This window comes from Athene cunicularia, assembly GCF_003259725.1.
Source record: "Athene cunicularia isolate RWA chromosome 2 unlocalized genomic scaffold, athCun1 chr2_part1, whole genome shotgun sequence".
Lineage (NCBI taxonomy): Eukaryota > Metazoa > Chordata > Aves > Strigiformes > Strigidae > Athene > Athene cunicularia.
The window spans coordinates 55641181-55655222 of record NW_020799095.1 but is presented as its reverse complement, the minus strand read 5'-3'; the positions used below and the strand labels follow the sequence as shown (position 1 = coordinate 55655222).

The 14042-nt window shown below is 40.1% G+C and overlaps 1 protein-coding gene across 1 annotated transcript in view; it reads right to left on the bottom strand.

The window, feature by feature from the left end:
• Positions 1 to 429: 429 nt before the first annotated feature.
• Positions 430 to 14042, bottom strand: part of MBOAT1 (membrane bound O-acyltransferase domain containing 1) — a 29306-nt gene continuing 15693 nt past the window's right edge. Inside the window, exons 6-11 of the mRNA XM_026842550.1 lie at positions 11184 to 11367; positions 9458 to 9650; positions 6080 to 6183; positions 3280 to 3344; positions 1752 to 1884; positions 430 to 585 (exon numbers count right to left, since the gene is read on the bottom strand). Of these exons, the coding sequence (XP_026698351.1) occupies positions 430 to 585; positions 1752 to 1884; positions 3280 to 3344; positions 6080 to 6183; positions 9458 to 9650; positions 11184 to 11367 (835 nt within the window). The remainder of the gene's footprint in view (positions 586 to 1751; positions 1885 to 3279; positions 3345 to 6079; positions 6184 to 9457; positions 9651 to 11183; positions 11368 to 14042) is intronic.

Here is a 14042-nt window from a genome sequence, read left to right as displayed (position 1 = left end):
AGTAACACTCTGCCACAGACCCTCCTTATCTCCTGCTGACCAATCACATCTCCTGTTCTATGTATTAGACAGCTGGAAACCTGGTCTTTTCTCAGCGAGTCCTTCCTACCGCCAACTAATGTCACTCTTAACCTCTCCAGTTTTGGCCACTGTTAATGGCTGAGACTCAACTGTTTTGGAAAAGACAAACTGAGTATGTGAAAAGTTACATAAGGACACAGAAAGACTGAGAAGTACAAGTGAGGTGCTCTGCCTTGGCACTATTATCTTAAGACACAGGAGTGCAATAATCACCCCTTACATATTATTAAGCATCCTGTTTGAAGTCCTTTCAAATTTGATGAAATGCCCAACTGCCTTTCAGTGTGATTTGGGTTATTTAACAAAAGCCTGTGCCGGTCTGGAGAATAACAGTTAAGAGGAAAGAACTTACTTGTAAAACTTAATGGTGGGCTCAACAGCCAGCATAACGAATGGTGCAACAGTATAGCACACAGCCAGCTGAGTGACAACCCAGGTAACAACGTCATAGGCTATCTTGAGAGACACTGTTGAGAGGAAGTAATGTCTGCAACTGTTTCTTACCTAAAGGTTAGGGAAAACAAAACATAAAATTATATAAATTCATTTCTTAGGCAAAGTCACATGGATGCATTGTAGCATATGACTCTCCACTTATCATTAGTATTACAGAAAAGTTTATACTCTAGTTAGAGAGCACTGAGAGTAGGAAGACAAAAGTGTATTGACTGGCATATCTAAGATCCCACAGTCAAACAGAGGAAAACAGAGAAGTGTCCCCCAATTTCCTCTGTCATAATCATAGGAGCAGACTCTCATGCTGGGTATCTGGCACCATATCTTTGGGGAGTTGGTATGATTTGATATTCCTTCCTCCTGGTTTTGATTTATTACTGTTATCAACAGTGAAACAAAGTTACTTTAAATGAATAAATATGTGTTTATACCTGCAAGTGTGTGCTGTTCCCTAGAGATTTTGGTTTAGCTTCACTTCTATGAAATCCTCATAAATGAGAGGCAAAGCACATGTTAAGATCACATGTTCAGCAGCCTGCTCTATCCATAGTGGTTAATACTGATCACTGGTTTAATTCACCTTTCAAACTGACCTGGTTATTTATCCATAACCAAACTCTGAAAGACAACAGTGGTGTTTCCCAGCCCTGCACAACTGGCTGGTTCAGCCTGAAAGATCAGCAGTAATAAATTTAACAACAGTGAGACATGAAACCTGTTCTGTCTCTGGTGATTTTACCCAACATGAGGCCCATAAACACAGAGACCAGTTGCATCCACATGAAATTTCGAGTTCAAGTTTGGGCTAATGCTCAACCCATAGAAGCTTCTTGTGAAAGACTGGGCCCAGAGCCAATTACACGCCAGCATATAGGCAACATGACCCAGAAGTATAGACTCCAACATGACCTTGAATCCCTAGCAAATCTGACTGCCTGGACATAGCCGGTGGCACTACCAACTGTACACCCACAAGCAACATTTCCTCTGACAGCCAGGGACAGCACTGCAGCCTGTACGGAACTGGTGCTGGTTCTAGCTGCTGGGGGTACTTTTTAATGAGCATTGATACAGAACAAAGCTTCAGTGAACATCAAGCCCGCAAAGGCATGGAAGAGGGCTCACAGCAAGGACATGTTGCTTGACCATATCAGGGTGGTCCCTGCTGTTGACAGCTGCATGGGCCTTAGTAGAGAACATTGAAAGGTACATACTGTTCTGGCTGCGAGTGTGATAAGGATTCCAGTGAGAAATGTAAAATAATATCCAGGATAGATACCATGCCACAGGGCTGACAGGACAAATGTTAAAGCCGTAGGGTACCAGGGAGCTCTGTCATAGCAGACGCTGCAAAGATAAAAACAAAACAAGAAGAGGCTGAATACAACTGATCAAGGGACACGGCACTTCAAATCCTTCTCCATTTTTAAGGTCTTACTCTTTTCTTCATGGTCTTAACTTGCCTCTGTTACAGACCAGAACATGCGGCACTCTCCCTTCATTTAGATGGAGGGTTAGACAGAAAGAGGAAGCATGCTTTTATGCACCGAGTTTCCAGAGAGCGCCTGTACAAATATTCCCAGTGCTCACAGCATTTAAACAAATAACAGGGCAAAGGGCACCCAAGACTTCTCTTTCACCTTTATACCTCTATCTGGAATCACACACTACCCTTCAAAACTCTGATGGCAGATCAAGAGTGAGTCAAAGGACAGAGAGATATGACCCCACCCTTCTCTGGCAAAGGGACGTATTTTTAAGCACTGTTATCTGGCAGATGCTGGGAACAACTGGGAGTGTCGTAAGCTATTGCAAAACTGGGGATTCCTGCTAGATTTAGCAGTCCAAAATCTTACTCCAAAGATGCAAGCAAATGACACCCATTCAAGAACACACCAACCAGTCTATTTGGCTATCTGAAGTTTGCTGTGTTCCAAAGAAACTAGTCGAGATAATGCACTTCTTACCAGGAACATCATTGGAATCATGAAAAATAGTAGACATTGACTTTTAAGATGTATATCTTTAGAACAAAAATAGTTATGATAACTACAATAAAACTCTACCTGCATTTCAGACACCACACTGATTGTACGCTGAGTTTTAATCATGCCAAGAAGTGCATAACAAGTAATGACAGACAGATCAATCTACAAACTTTAGACTTATGCTAATATTTGTATATGCCTTAACAGTCATGGGTTAACACCAGAACCTCTCAGTGCTACAAGAAGTCTCTTCTCCATATAGCCAACAGGGACTCCCTGGAAAGCATCTTCTGGTAACTCCAAACCGGACTACACTGGGGCTCTGGAGATTTCAACTTCTCTCCAGTTTTAGCTGAACTGACCACTGAATTGGACCCCACTGACACAACAAGGCTCACCTCTGGTAGTAATATGTATGGGAAATATAACATAACAAAGTGAAACCATAAATCAAGAATAATGGAGGCAAACAGCAGCCTAAAAGATGCCAATAGAATGATATTACTTTTTATTATGGAAGATCTGAACAATTAATTTATGGCTTTGCTGCTCATATATAAAATGCAGGCATTTTACATTTGCAGCAATAAAACTTTACAGCACCAAATACCCTTTTATTCCACCAACTGTACAGACACAAGAAACCAAGAAAGACCAAGAAGCTATACATTTATAAGATTCGCCAGTCAGAGTTTTTCTAGGCCATCTAGAGTTTTTGGGTGTCACAAGGAAATTACTGTTTCACTACTCTTACCGTTTTAGCCAGGCAGCTGTCTGAATGTTCCAGTTTTCAATGTACATTTTAAAACTTGTCGCAGTCTAAGAAAGAAGTTCACATGAAATGTTAGCACTGAAACCTGTAAAATAATACCTGCATTTTAAATTAGAGAGGAGATACATGAAAAATATTAATTCTACTAGGTAACTGTTGTGAAGACTGTGCCACAGTCTGTCGTCACACTAATATGTTTTTGGGAAGGACACTATCTAGGCCGATTGCTCACTGTTAACACTTGGCACTTGCTGTAAAATCTCACTTAGTTTTGTAAAATTAAATACAATATTTGGTTATTTTTCAAATTACTGTAAATCTGAAAAGCTTTCTTGTTTTAAATGCTTGGCCTTCCCTTCAGTTCATAAACAGCTTCATTTTTGGAAGAGATATCTTGCTACCCATTACACAGTCTGAATTTCCCTAGAGTGTTATTAAAACAAAGTGTTATAAAAACTAAAAAAGAAAAAAAAAAGCGCCTTATTATTTGGGGGAAGACTAAAAAATATGGACAAAAAAAAAATCTTAGGACTGAATTTAGAAGCCAATTCTCAGCCCACGGACTAGCTTGAGAAACTAGAATGGACTCCAGGGTCCTGGTAGAACCACATGTACCTCTTCACCCCCAGCTTTAGGGGACTGCTGACTCCATTGAGCACCAGTTCCCCTAATCTTGGTCAACTTCACCTCTGGTGGCTCCCGACCCCTGCTCCCCCTTGTTCCTTGCCTGCTGACAGAAACCTCAGAGAATCTCCTCACCAAGCAGGAACACGATTCAGTGACATTATTTTCCCATATCAGCTGAAGGTGAGGACACACTGAAAAGACAGATTAAAGGCAAAGGGGCATATGCACATATTTTTGCACTTCCATGCAGAATCCTAAGGGCTAGTGCTTCATCCTCTGTGTTTAAAGAGTTAAAGTGATTAGCAATTCCCAATACAGTACTGCCGCATTTTAATCACATTACTGCACTAGGAGAAGCCAAGAAAAATACAATTTCTCTTCCAACTAATATTGTCACTCTCTGTTGGCCTCCTTTAAGTTCCCCTGTAACATTACCAAGAGAGAAAGTAGTCACTGGCTGTCAAAATATGCATGCTGCCAAGGCTTTTAAGTCCCCCACATGCATTTAGCCCCATCACATTTTAATGCCCTCACAACTCCTGACATGTTCTTAGACACATTTAACACTCAAGTTCCCAACTCTTAAGCAATTTTACATATGCAGGTGGCTATACCTCCTTAAAATGCACTGTACAATCACAGTGATTGAACAAGCACTTAAACTTCAGCTTCTGGAATTGTTGTTGGTGCCTAAGGTGACAGTTCAAGGCTTACCCAAAGTAATGGTCTCTGTAGCCTCTCTTCTCATTGCACATATGACCAAATCAATAGAGCACTCTGTTTTATGCTCCTGGAAATAACTTCTCCATCCCAATTCTCTATTGCTCATGTGACCAGTAAAGGGAAAAAACATTCTTGAGGGGCCTTACAGTTCAGTAGGTAGAGAGGAGCAAAGGCTACTGTTTCCTTAATTTGGCTTGTCTAAAAAGCACTGCCTGCACTTCATTTCCCTCCTTCAAGCAGGAACTGCCTCAGCCCATCAAGGTAGGAATCATCTCCTGCCCCAAAACTGAGTCAGATATTGATCCATGATCTCAGAGTGATATCTGGCATGCTGACGCCATCGAGGAGCATAAAGCATTTCTGGGCAGCGCCTTCTGTACCACTCGAGGGGAGATATATACTGAGGATTAATTAAGGTTAAAAAAAACAGAGAAAGGATGTTGAGAAAGAGAATGTATAATGATACTTCCAGCTTTGGCATCCTTCAATGAAGAATTAGAGGGGCTCTTTCATTTTTGAGAATAGCTATTACAGGACATTCACTTAGTCATATATCATTCAGTAATAAAGCAGTCAACTTGTTTTCATCTGCTTTTCCTTTTTAAAATCATAACTACAGGACTACAGGGGGAAGCTCCTCCTATTTCTAGAGAAAAGAAGCCTTTAGAAAGCAGTCTCAGTTGCGTAAACATTTTCACATCCCCCTGGCATTCACAAAATATTCTTCAGGGCAAATTACATTGGCCATCTTTTGCGTTAGAGAAACAAACATAAATAGCTTACAATAACTAATGGATGTTAAAAGGATACTGCAGTCTCAAGAAACATGTGACAAATGTTTTGAGAAACAGTGTGGTTTGCTGGATGGAGCTCTAGATCAGCAGCCATCTAAGCTCTATGCGGCCCTGCCAGTTCCCATTCAGGTTGCTCGGTTTTTACCTGTTATCTCTCCAACCCTTGCTTTTCGCCATTTACAAGAGGCACTCCAGGCATGTGCAGGGGGCCAGCTCTTGCACATGCCTGTGCCGTGCCTACTCGAGGCGGCCCCTTTCACTACCATCACCCATCTCATCTGAGTTACAGAAGTGGAAGACTGTTAGAAGTAAATAAACAGAATACACCACAGATGGTGGAGAATCATAGCTGCAAGCAATTTATTGACCCACTGAACTCAGCCACAATCCACAGTAATTGACTGCTCATTTATTAAACATCTGATTAATCATTTATTAGCCCTCTATAAACTATTTAGAAATGCAACCTGAATACAGAGTGTGACAAAGGCTGCGTGACAGATGCTTTTTATCTGCCCAACAGATAAAATATAAAACCTCTTCATGTTAAAGAGGCAGCCTGGTGGTATGGACTTATTTTACTTCCAGCATGACCATTTCTCTATAACTATGCCAGTGCAGCCACTCCTTTAACTCACCTCAATATTCCAGATATTTAAATTGGATAGCAGGTCCCAGCGGAAAGTGCCCCTCTCATCAACTCCACTGAATCCATAGCCAGCTGCATTGTTGACCGCATCTGCTGCAATGTCACAACAAAACAGGTCAAATCAGACTGCTGGAGGAACCATATTTTCTTACAAGTCACTATGGCACCCAATACACATTCAAGTCAGCTTTGTAGCAATTAGCATCCTCTCTTTCAATGAGAAGCTGCTTCTTAGCAAAAGGGCACTGCTATAAGGCAACACAAGAGTAATTTCCTCAAGAGAAAGACTAGCTACTCCTTGGCAGAATAAAACAAATTAAAATAAAACAGCAATGGCTAGAAATCACTTTTCACATTATTTTGCCTTTATTATCCATCTGAGATGGATACACAAAAGTTGCCATAAAATGAATTAGCATTTTCCTCAACAGGGTACCTGTCACAGCATTTTCCAGAAGTCAAACTGTAGAGTCTCAGAGACATGTTTACCATTCCTATTAAGAATTCCAGCATGGTTGTTTTAATTAAGACTTTCATTCATACTTCCACAGACAAAGCCTTTTGCTGTTTCTGTTGCTCAGTGCCTCCTTAAGTACCTCAAAATCTCTACAAATCAAATACTGAATAACTTCAATGACAGACTTAAGTCTTATTTTAAGTCTTTAAGTAAGAAGACTTAAGTCTTACTTTAAGTGCAAATAAAAGTTTGGGTAACTGTAGGCATTTCACATGCTGAACTCTTTCTCTTTCCCAGGGTGCCAATTAGCTACCACCCCTCTGAGACTTGCCTGGGAGCCATCTCATCACTGGATCTCAAGACCCTACTTCTAACGCACCCCTGCCAGAAATTCTCTCTCACTGTCCTAAAAAACCAGGAGGGACTCATTACCTCTGGATCACTAGGTACAGCCAAGACCAAGGATTATTGCAAGAAAAAGGAAAGCGAAAAGACAGGTAAGGTTTTTTCTTCTAGACCATTTACCAAATACATGCCTGGTTAAGTTATGCTTTTAGAAAGGTCAGCATTTCTTTCCCAAGAATGAAAACTGATTTTGCTTTGTAAGTGCTATGAATATGAGTACAGGCTCAAGGAGGAATCCCAAAGCACAACACTAGGGAGAGAACCTAATTAAAAGCAACAAGAGTAACAATAAATGAATAAATAAGTTAGCAGCCTTCTCTAACCTGAAACTTTCAATTTTATTTTCCACTTTACTAAACGAGTTAGATTTTACTGATGGAAAGAAAGGTCTCCAAGTTTTTCATTCTCTCTGTTAAAAAACAAAAACCAAAACCCTCAAAAAAGCCAACAACCATAGTGGAAATTATATTTATCTTACAGCCTGCCAGTGTCTTGCTATGAGGTAGGTAACAAGCTCTGAGGCCCATAAGACCCTGACCTATCACAGAGACTGGAGCTGCATGTAACTGTCCCCCAAAAGCAAGGGGTTTCCTGGATTTCTACTCCTTGCTGCTCCAAGGGTGGCAGTGTTCTTTGCCAAAACCAAGAAACCAGAAATTCAGGGGCATAAGAATACAGCAGACTTCTCAGGCTCTCGCCTCCCGAGCTGCTGTCTGCAGAGCAAGGTATAAAGTGCAGAAGAATTGCAATTGTCCACCCTTGAACTGCTCATGACACCCCAAGCACTGCAAAGCCCAGCAGCGCTTTCCCTACTGACTCCAACGCCTCTGGCCCATCGCTTTCACAGCTCCTTGGATACAGGCGCTCAGTCCCAAACTGGTTTCATCGACAGTTCTGAGTTAGGTTTGCAGTCACATTCCCATGACTATTGCTAATGTAGCGAGAAGCCGAATTTTCTGTCTTTCCATGGATCTGGAGGAATTGTGGCTCCCACACAATAGTGTGACTGTCCTTTCCTGAGGACAGGAAGCGCTTATCGGGCGGTTCAGCAGGCACTTTTATAATGCCCTGGGCCATGCCACCAGGAGCTAAACTGAGAAGGGATAAAGTGTCTGCTGTTCTGCTGCCTGGATTTGACACGTGAATAATGGAGGCCTCACCCTCCAGTATGCAATACATGCTTTTCCCAAACCCCCTCATTTGCAAGATATTTTTACGGTTTCTACAGCTTAGTCATGTCACAAATCCAAGTTCACTTTATCTCTTTGATAGGACTTTTAGTTAACTATAACAATAGAATTCTAGTTAACTATAATGCCAGAAAAAAAAAAAAAAAAAAATTAAAAAAAAAAAAAAAGGAGGCAACAATTTAATTTTGGATCCCACAAAAATAAAGTTTCTCAGCAAGCAACGCTTTATCCCAAAGCGTTTCCCATCCCACACATGCCAGTCCTGGCTGTCTTCCCTTGATCTGTCAGGCTTTTTTTTATTCCCAGAAGTTTAATCACAGCCTCGCAATGAGTTTCCCTGGCTGTTTCCATCCCAGCTCAATGACACACTTCTCAGTTTCAGGTGTATGCACTGCTGGCTGGGCTTCCAGGATCATCCCTACACAAAAAGTCTTGTAATATCAACAACAAAATTCAGTCTCTCAATCCTCAGCCTGACCTAGAAGGATTTGTGTCATAGATGGGAAAGGTGACTTCTAAAAGGGAAGAAGGTAAAATACAAGAAAGATTATTTTGTTCACATGTCTAGCTAGCTCCCAATAAAAGAAATCTGCTTTTATATAATTAGCCCTCCTCCTCCTTTTCTCCTTTTCCTTGCAGAGATTCTTGGGTCCTTCCCATCATCTCTTTGTTCCCCACCTTCCCCATGGCTCTCCAATCCTTTCTCTTGACTGCTGAAAGCTAACATGTGTACAGGATTACACAGTGCCTTAGAAGCAAAGCCTAACTTCAGCCCCCCAATGAGCACCACAGCTTTCTAATACAGATGTGTGTGCTAAAGATGTCCTTAAAGGAAGCGAGAGGTCTGCTTGCACTGTAACGTACTTGCAAAGCCTGAGCCAGTGTGACCAATTTTAACCTCCCAACCCCACTGAAGTAAGTGGCAAATTATGAATAAAGCATAAAAATCAAGGTTTAGAAGAGGCAAACTTTTCTTCCCCTAAGAATTCCCATTAAAAAATATTTTGGTACAATTACAAAGTTTTAAATAAGAGGAAATCATTACATTGACTTTACTGGCAAGAAGCTGAAAAGTGATCTGGTTCCAGAGGCAGGGGATGTCAAACAAGCTAGAAGAGATTATATGCACATTTTTCAAAACTTTTGACATCCCTCCACTTCAGTGGGGTCCACTGCCTACAGGAGCACGTGTACATCTCCCATGGGAACTATAGGTCTAGGAACTAATTCCACCGCCCCCCAATGTTTCAGATCCCCTCCCTCATTAATGAACTTATTTGTTACCTACAAAAATAAATTATGTAGCCAGACTTACCTAGTGTCCATGCAAAGTAATACTTTGGTTTTGCTGCCTGTGTTACAACATACAGGTAACCAAGTCTTGACAAGAAGGGTGTTTTATCAAGAAATTCATTATCAATAATATATGCCATAGGAAAGTTCTTGGTAAGTGTCAAGAATAAAATGAGAGATACTAGTGTGATACACAGCTTGTACATTACTGCTCCCTAAAAAGCACAAAGAGCAATGAAACAATGATTAGAAACATTTGCCTAAGGAAAAATAAAAAAAAAAAAGGCAGTACTCATGACATACAAAACCAATGCACTTCAGGAACCAATTAAGTTAGCACTTACAAAGTTGATAATTAATTTAGAAGAAGTAGCAAAGAAAAGCTTTGGTTTGTTTTACTGAACTACCTATAGATAGGTACAAAGGGCAATTAGAAGTCAATATTGGTGATTAACTTCATAGGAGACTCCTACATCAGTTAGAGAAAGTCCTAAAATGAGAAAGGAAGCAAATAAAACATCAAACTCTACAATGTAAAGGAGAAATCTTCTCTATATGGACTGCCATCTCCTGGAACTAAAGACTCGATTCCTCCTGGAAGCCAATACGATCAGTATTTAGTACAATAGTAGGCCCAGTTACCATCCAGAGGTCTTTCTAAAAATCACTTGTCCGAAAAAAAAAAAACGTTTTACACAGCATGCCTACCTTCTTATCATATAGGGTATCTGCTAAGCAGTACTGTTTTCTGTTACCACCCCCTAGCTTTCTATATACTAATATTATTGACAATCATGTCAGTAGTTAGAAGCTCAATTTCAAATACATATTAGGAATAAACTCTCCTTGATATAGTCCTAATTAAAAAGGCAAATCTGGCACTTGGGTACCATGTAAAAATTGACTCATGTTCTCAAAAGACTAATGAAAGTGCAATATACTATTGAAACAACAATGCGTTTTTTGATCCCAAGTACTCATTTTATATCTTCTTCACATTCAGGAATAAATTAATTGTGCAATTATCTTTAAATGGTTACAATGCAAATTTTAATATCCTCTGCTGACTTGCATCTAACACAATACGGGCCTTATTCTGACCTCAGTCAGACTAGTCAGAAGCAACACCACTGAAATTAGTAGAAATACAACCATGTGCAACAGAAATGGGGTATGTATAGGTACTTAATTTCAAAGGAGACATTCTGCACACACTCACAAAGCTACACATTCAAAACAACAACAAAAAAAGTGTTAACTGTATGTGAAAAATTACCTTTGAATAATATTAAAGTGTGAAAATCTCTTGCAAAGCACCTGGACAAGCTACAGCTTCTGAGTAGCCCTGATTCATGTATTTCTAACATCTCCTGCACTACAGGTGAGAGTTGATAGTTGTGTTTTTTCTTCCTGACATTGACTCTTCTGTTTGGAGCTGAACTGCAACCCGTCATTGCCAGAACCTGCAGACCATTCCCATCACTGCACAAAGGACACCCATTAACCAATGACCTGTTTTGCAAGCCAAAGGCATTTGGGGAATACAAGAGGAAGACACTAGCCCCTTCACCCCGACCCTGTGATAAAAACAGCAGCCACTTCATAGAAAAAAAAAACCAAACACCATAACATTTACTAGAAAGATAATCTAAAAATGGATTTTCTTCTTAGTTTTTAATTATGAGAATCATGTACAAAGCTGTACTCTCCTGCCCTTTGCAATTAATCTTTGTCATTTTAAAACTTACAGTTGGAGAAGGATCAGGAAGTCTGTCATAACCCTTCTGCTTCCAGTTCACTTCTAACAGTTTCATGTGCACATGCCTCCCTTCAATGAAGGCTATATAATCCTTGTAATTGCTGCAAGGCCCAGCTATGATGCTCATAAAATTGAGGAGATAGCTTAAATACTCCAGTAAAGAAGGTCTTGTCCTGTGAAAATCATCCACACATGACAAAAGAGAAAAAAAAAATAAAATCAAGGTAAAACCCAGCAAAGGTTTTCACAAATGCTTTTTGTTGTACTGTCTGCCTCCATGCCCAGCTCTCTCCTACCACCCTCCCCCCAGCTGAAGGCTCACTAGATCTGTTTTGGAGAAAACGAAGCACAGCCTCTCTTATATCCCAGTGATGTCTGGCAGATGGCAGTCAGAACAAGGGTAACATGGAAGTGCTTAAGCTACCGGTGAACGAATGCTACTAATTTGATAAGTTGTAATCTTATTACTAGAAACATTTTAGTTAAAACCAGTCATAAACTTAAATACCCACTCTCAAAAAAATTGACTTGCGTATTTTGAACAGGCCAGCAGTACCAGGAGCAAGAAGCCAGCAACTGGTTTTGGACATCTGTCCAGCATATTGGGGACCAGTAACGGCTGGCAGACCACAAGCTGAGTAACGCTGGTCTCACCAAGTTGTGCAATGCAGTACCTTGCCTCATTATGCAAACCACAGGGCAGGGAGCATTTAAGACCAGGACTCTCAGGCTTGAAAGGAACTCTCACCCACCCTTCAGTTCAGCCTTCTGAAAAATGGGAAGTGGGATGCGAGACAGAGGAAGAGAATGAAGAGGCACTCTGTCCTACTGTGCAAATAAAGGAAGTAATTGCCTCTATTTCATCATGAACAGGAAAAGGAACTAAAGAGAAAATACACCTAAATCAAAGACAACGGAAGATGAAAGTCAAGGAAAGTCCATTATGTTCGTTATTTCCACTTTGAAAGTGCATATTCCACAAGTTCCTTGGGGGGTTTTTACATTAGATGTAAAATGAAGAAGATTCACTGTCTTTGCTACAGATCAGTAGGATGGAAAAATAAGATGCACAGGCCTCTAACCGCTAGTGTAATTAGTAAATTGTTGGGCTTGCTTTATTTATGCAGAAGAGAACACCAACATCTAAATTCTGCACTGGGATACACAGTGCTCTCCACAAATGTGCTAACAGTCACCATCCAAGTAAACAAGGAGTCCCCAGATGAGAATAGAAATTAGGGCACAGTGTTTCAAGACTTTCCTGTCCAAGACAGATGGACACGCATAAACTGAAACTCACTTAAAATTCTTTCAGACCAAAACATAAATTTCTAGCAGAAAAACTAATCAACAGTTAAACATTTGCTGCTGCCTACTTTTATTCTGAAGCAGAATTAGTTTGAATAAACAGTTAGCTTGGCCAGGATTTTCTGCATCCACCCTGCTGGTTATGCTAGTGCCCGAATGATATGTTGTCTTGTGAAAGCATTTCACAGAAAGGTACAGCAAACAATTTGGGATAAGGCTCATCTTTCTGTTCTGAAAAATGAGTCCATGATTTGTGTTTCTGAGCTCTACAGTAAGATTAAAAATAAAGTCATTAGTTTCAATTTAGATTCTGCACATGGGTGGGTGGGGAGACATGAGCAATGCACGAAGGAATGTACAGAGGATGAGTGAGAAACAAAAACAGACCAAGAACAGGAGGGAAGACAAAAGGCTGTATTACCAAAGGGGATTTAAAACTCTTCAGTTATGACTTGTCTGCCACCAACACTTGAGCTATTGGCATGCACTTTTCTATTATGAGCTCATCTACTGAACAAGGGGGGAAAAAAAAAAAAAAAAGCCTGTTTGGTGAGAATCTGACTAGAATTAATCATATGGTCACAAGGGCTCAGTGCAGTTAAACATTATGCTCTAAGTTTTAAAAATAGACATAAAGCTATGGGCCACTGCAAAAGTTTTACAAGTCTCCCTACAGGACTTCTGTTTTTCAAGAAATTACTCTCTTCTTACTTTTAGAAGTTCATAGGCAGATTTTCTGATGGCTGAATCTTCTGCCTTAGAAATTAAGAAAATAATTGCCTTGGCCTTAAACAAATACTTTATCGTAAAAAGTAGTTACAGTTCTAAGACAAATTCTGTAACACTAATTACTCTTTAAAAAAAAGGGAAAAAAGGGATTCGCCTGCATCCTGCATTTGTATTGAAACACAAAATAGAAAAAAGAAAGGTGCTCAATCATGGGATCAGCATGTTATCTCCCTCTGAATAATGAGACAACTAGTCACACAACATGAAGGACCATAAGTATTAATGTTACGGAGAGGGAAAGGATAAATAAAATTCCAGTGTCCAAAAATGACAGTAAAGAAAAGCAGTACTTGAAGTGTCAGAGTCAAACCAAAATGGATTTTTACTATACAGTGGGTTGCTGACAGATGAGGATTATTCTACTTGGTAAAATAGCATATTATACATAGGATGAAGACAACAGCTAAGAAGTCTATATAGTACAGTCTTAGCCTGAATATAAAAAGTCGCTTCAGCAAAGACTAGTTTTGTTGCATATGGAGTATATATTTAAGTCAATGAGATATTGCCAAGTACTTCAGTAGACCAGCACAGGGTGACAGAGGCAAAAGTCCTGGATTGAAGAAATAAGGAATATAGCAAAGAAGCTGTGTTTGTGTAAGGAGGGCACTGACAGCCACATTAGAAAACCCAAACTTTTCAAGCAAATAGAAAAAGCAGGTAGGACTTTTGTCTTATTATGGACTGGAAAGAAGCAAGGAACATTTTCATGGCCAGGCCATGAAGTTGGTCCTGACATTGCAAAGGAAAA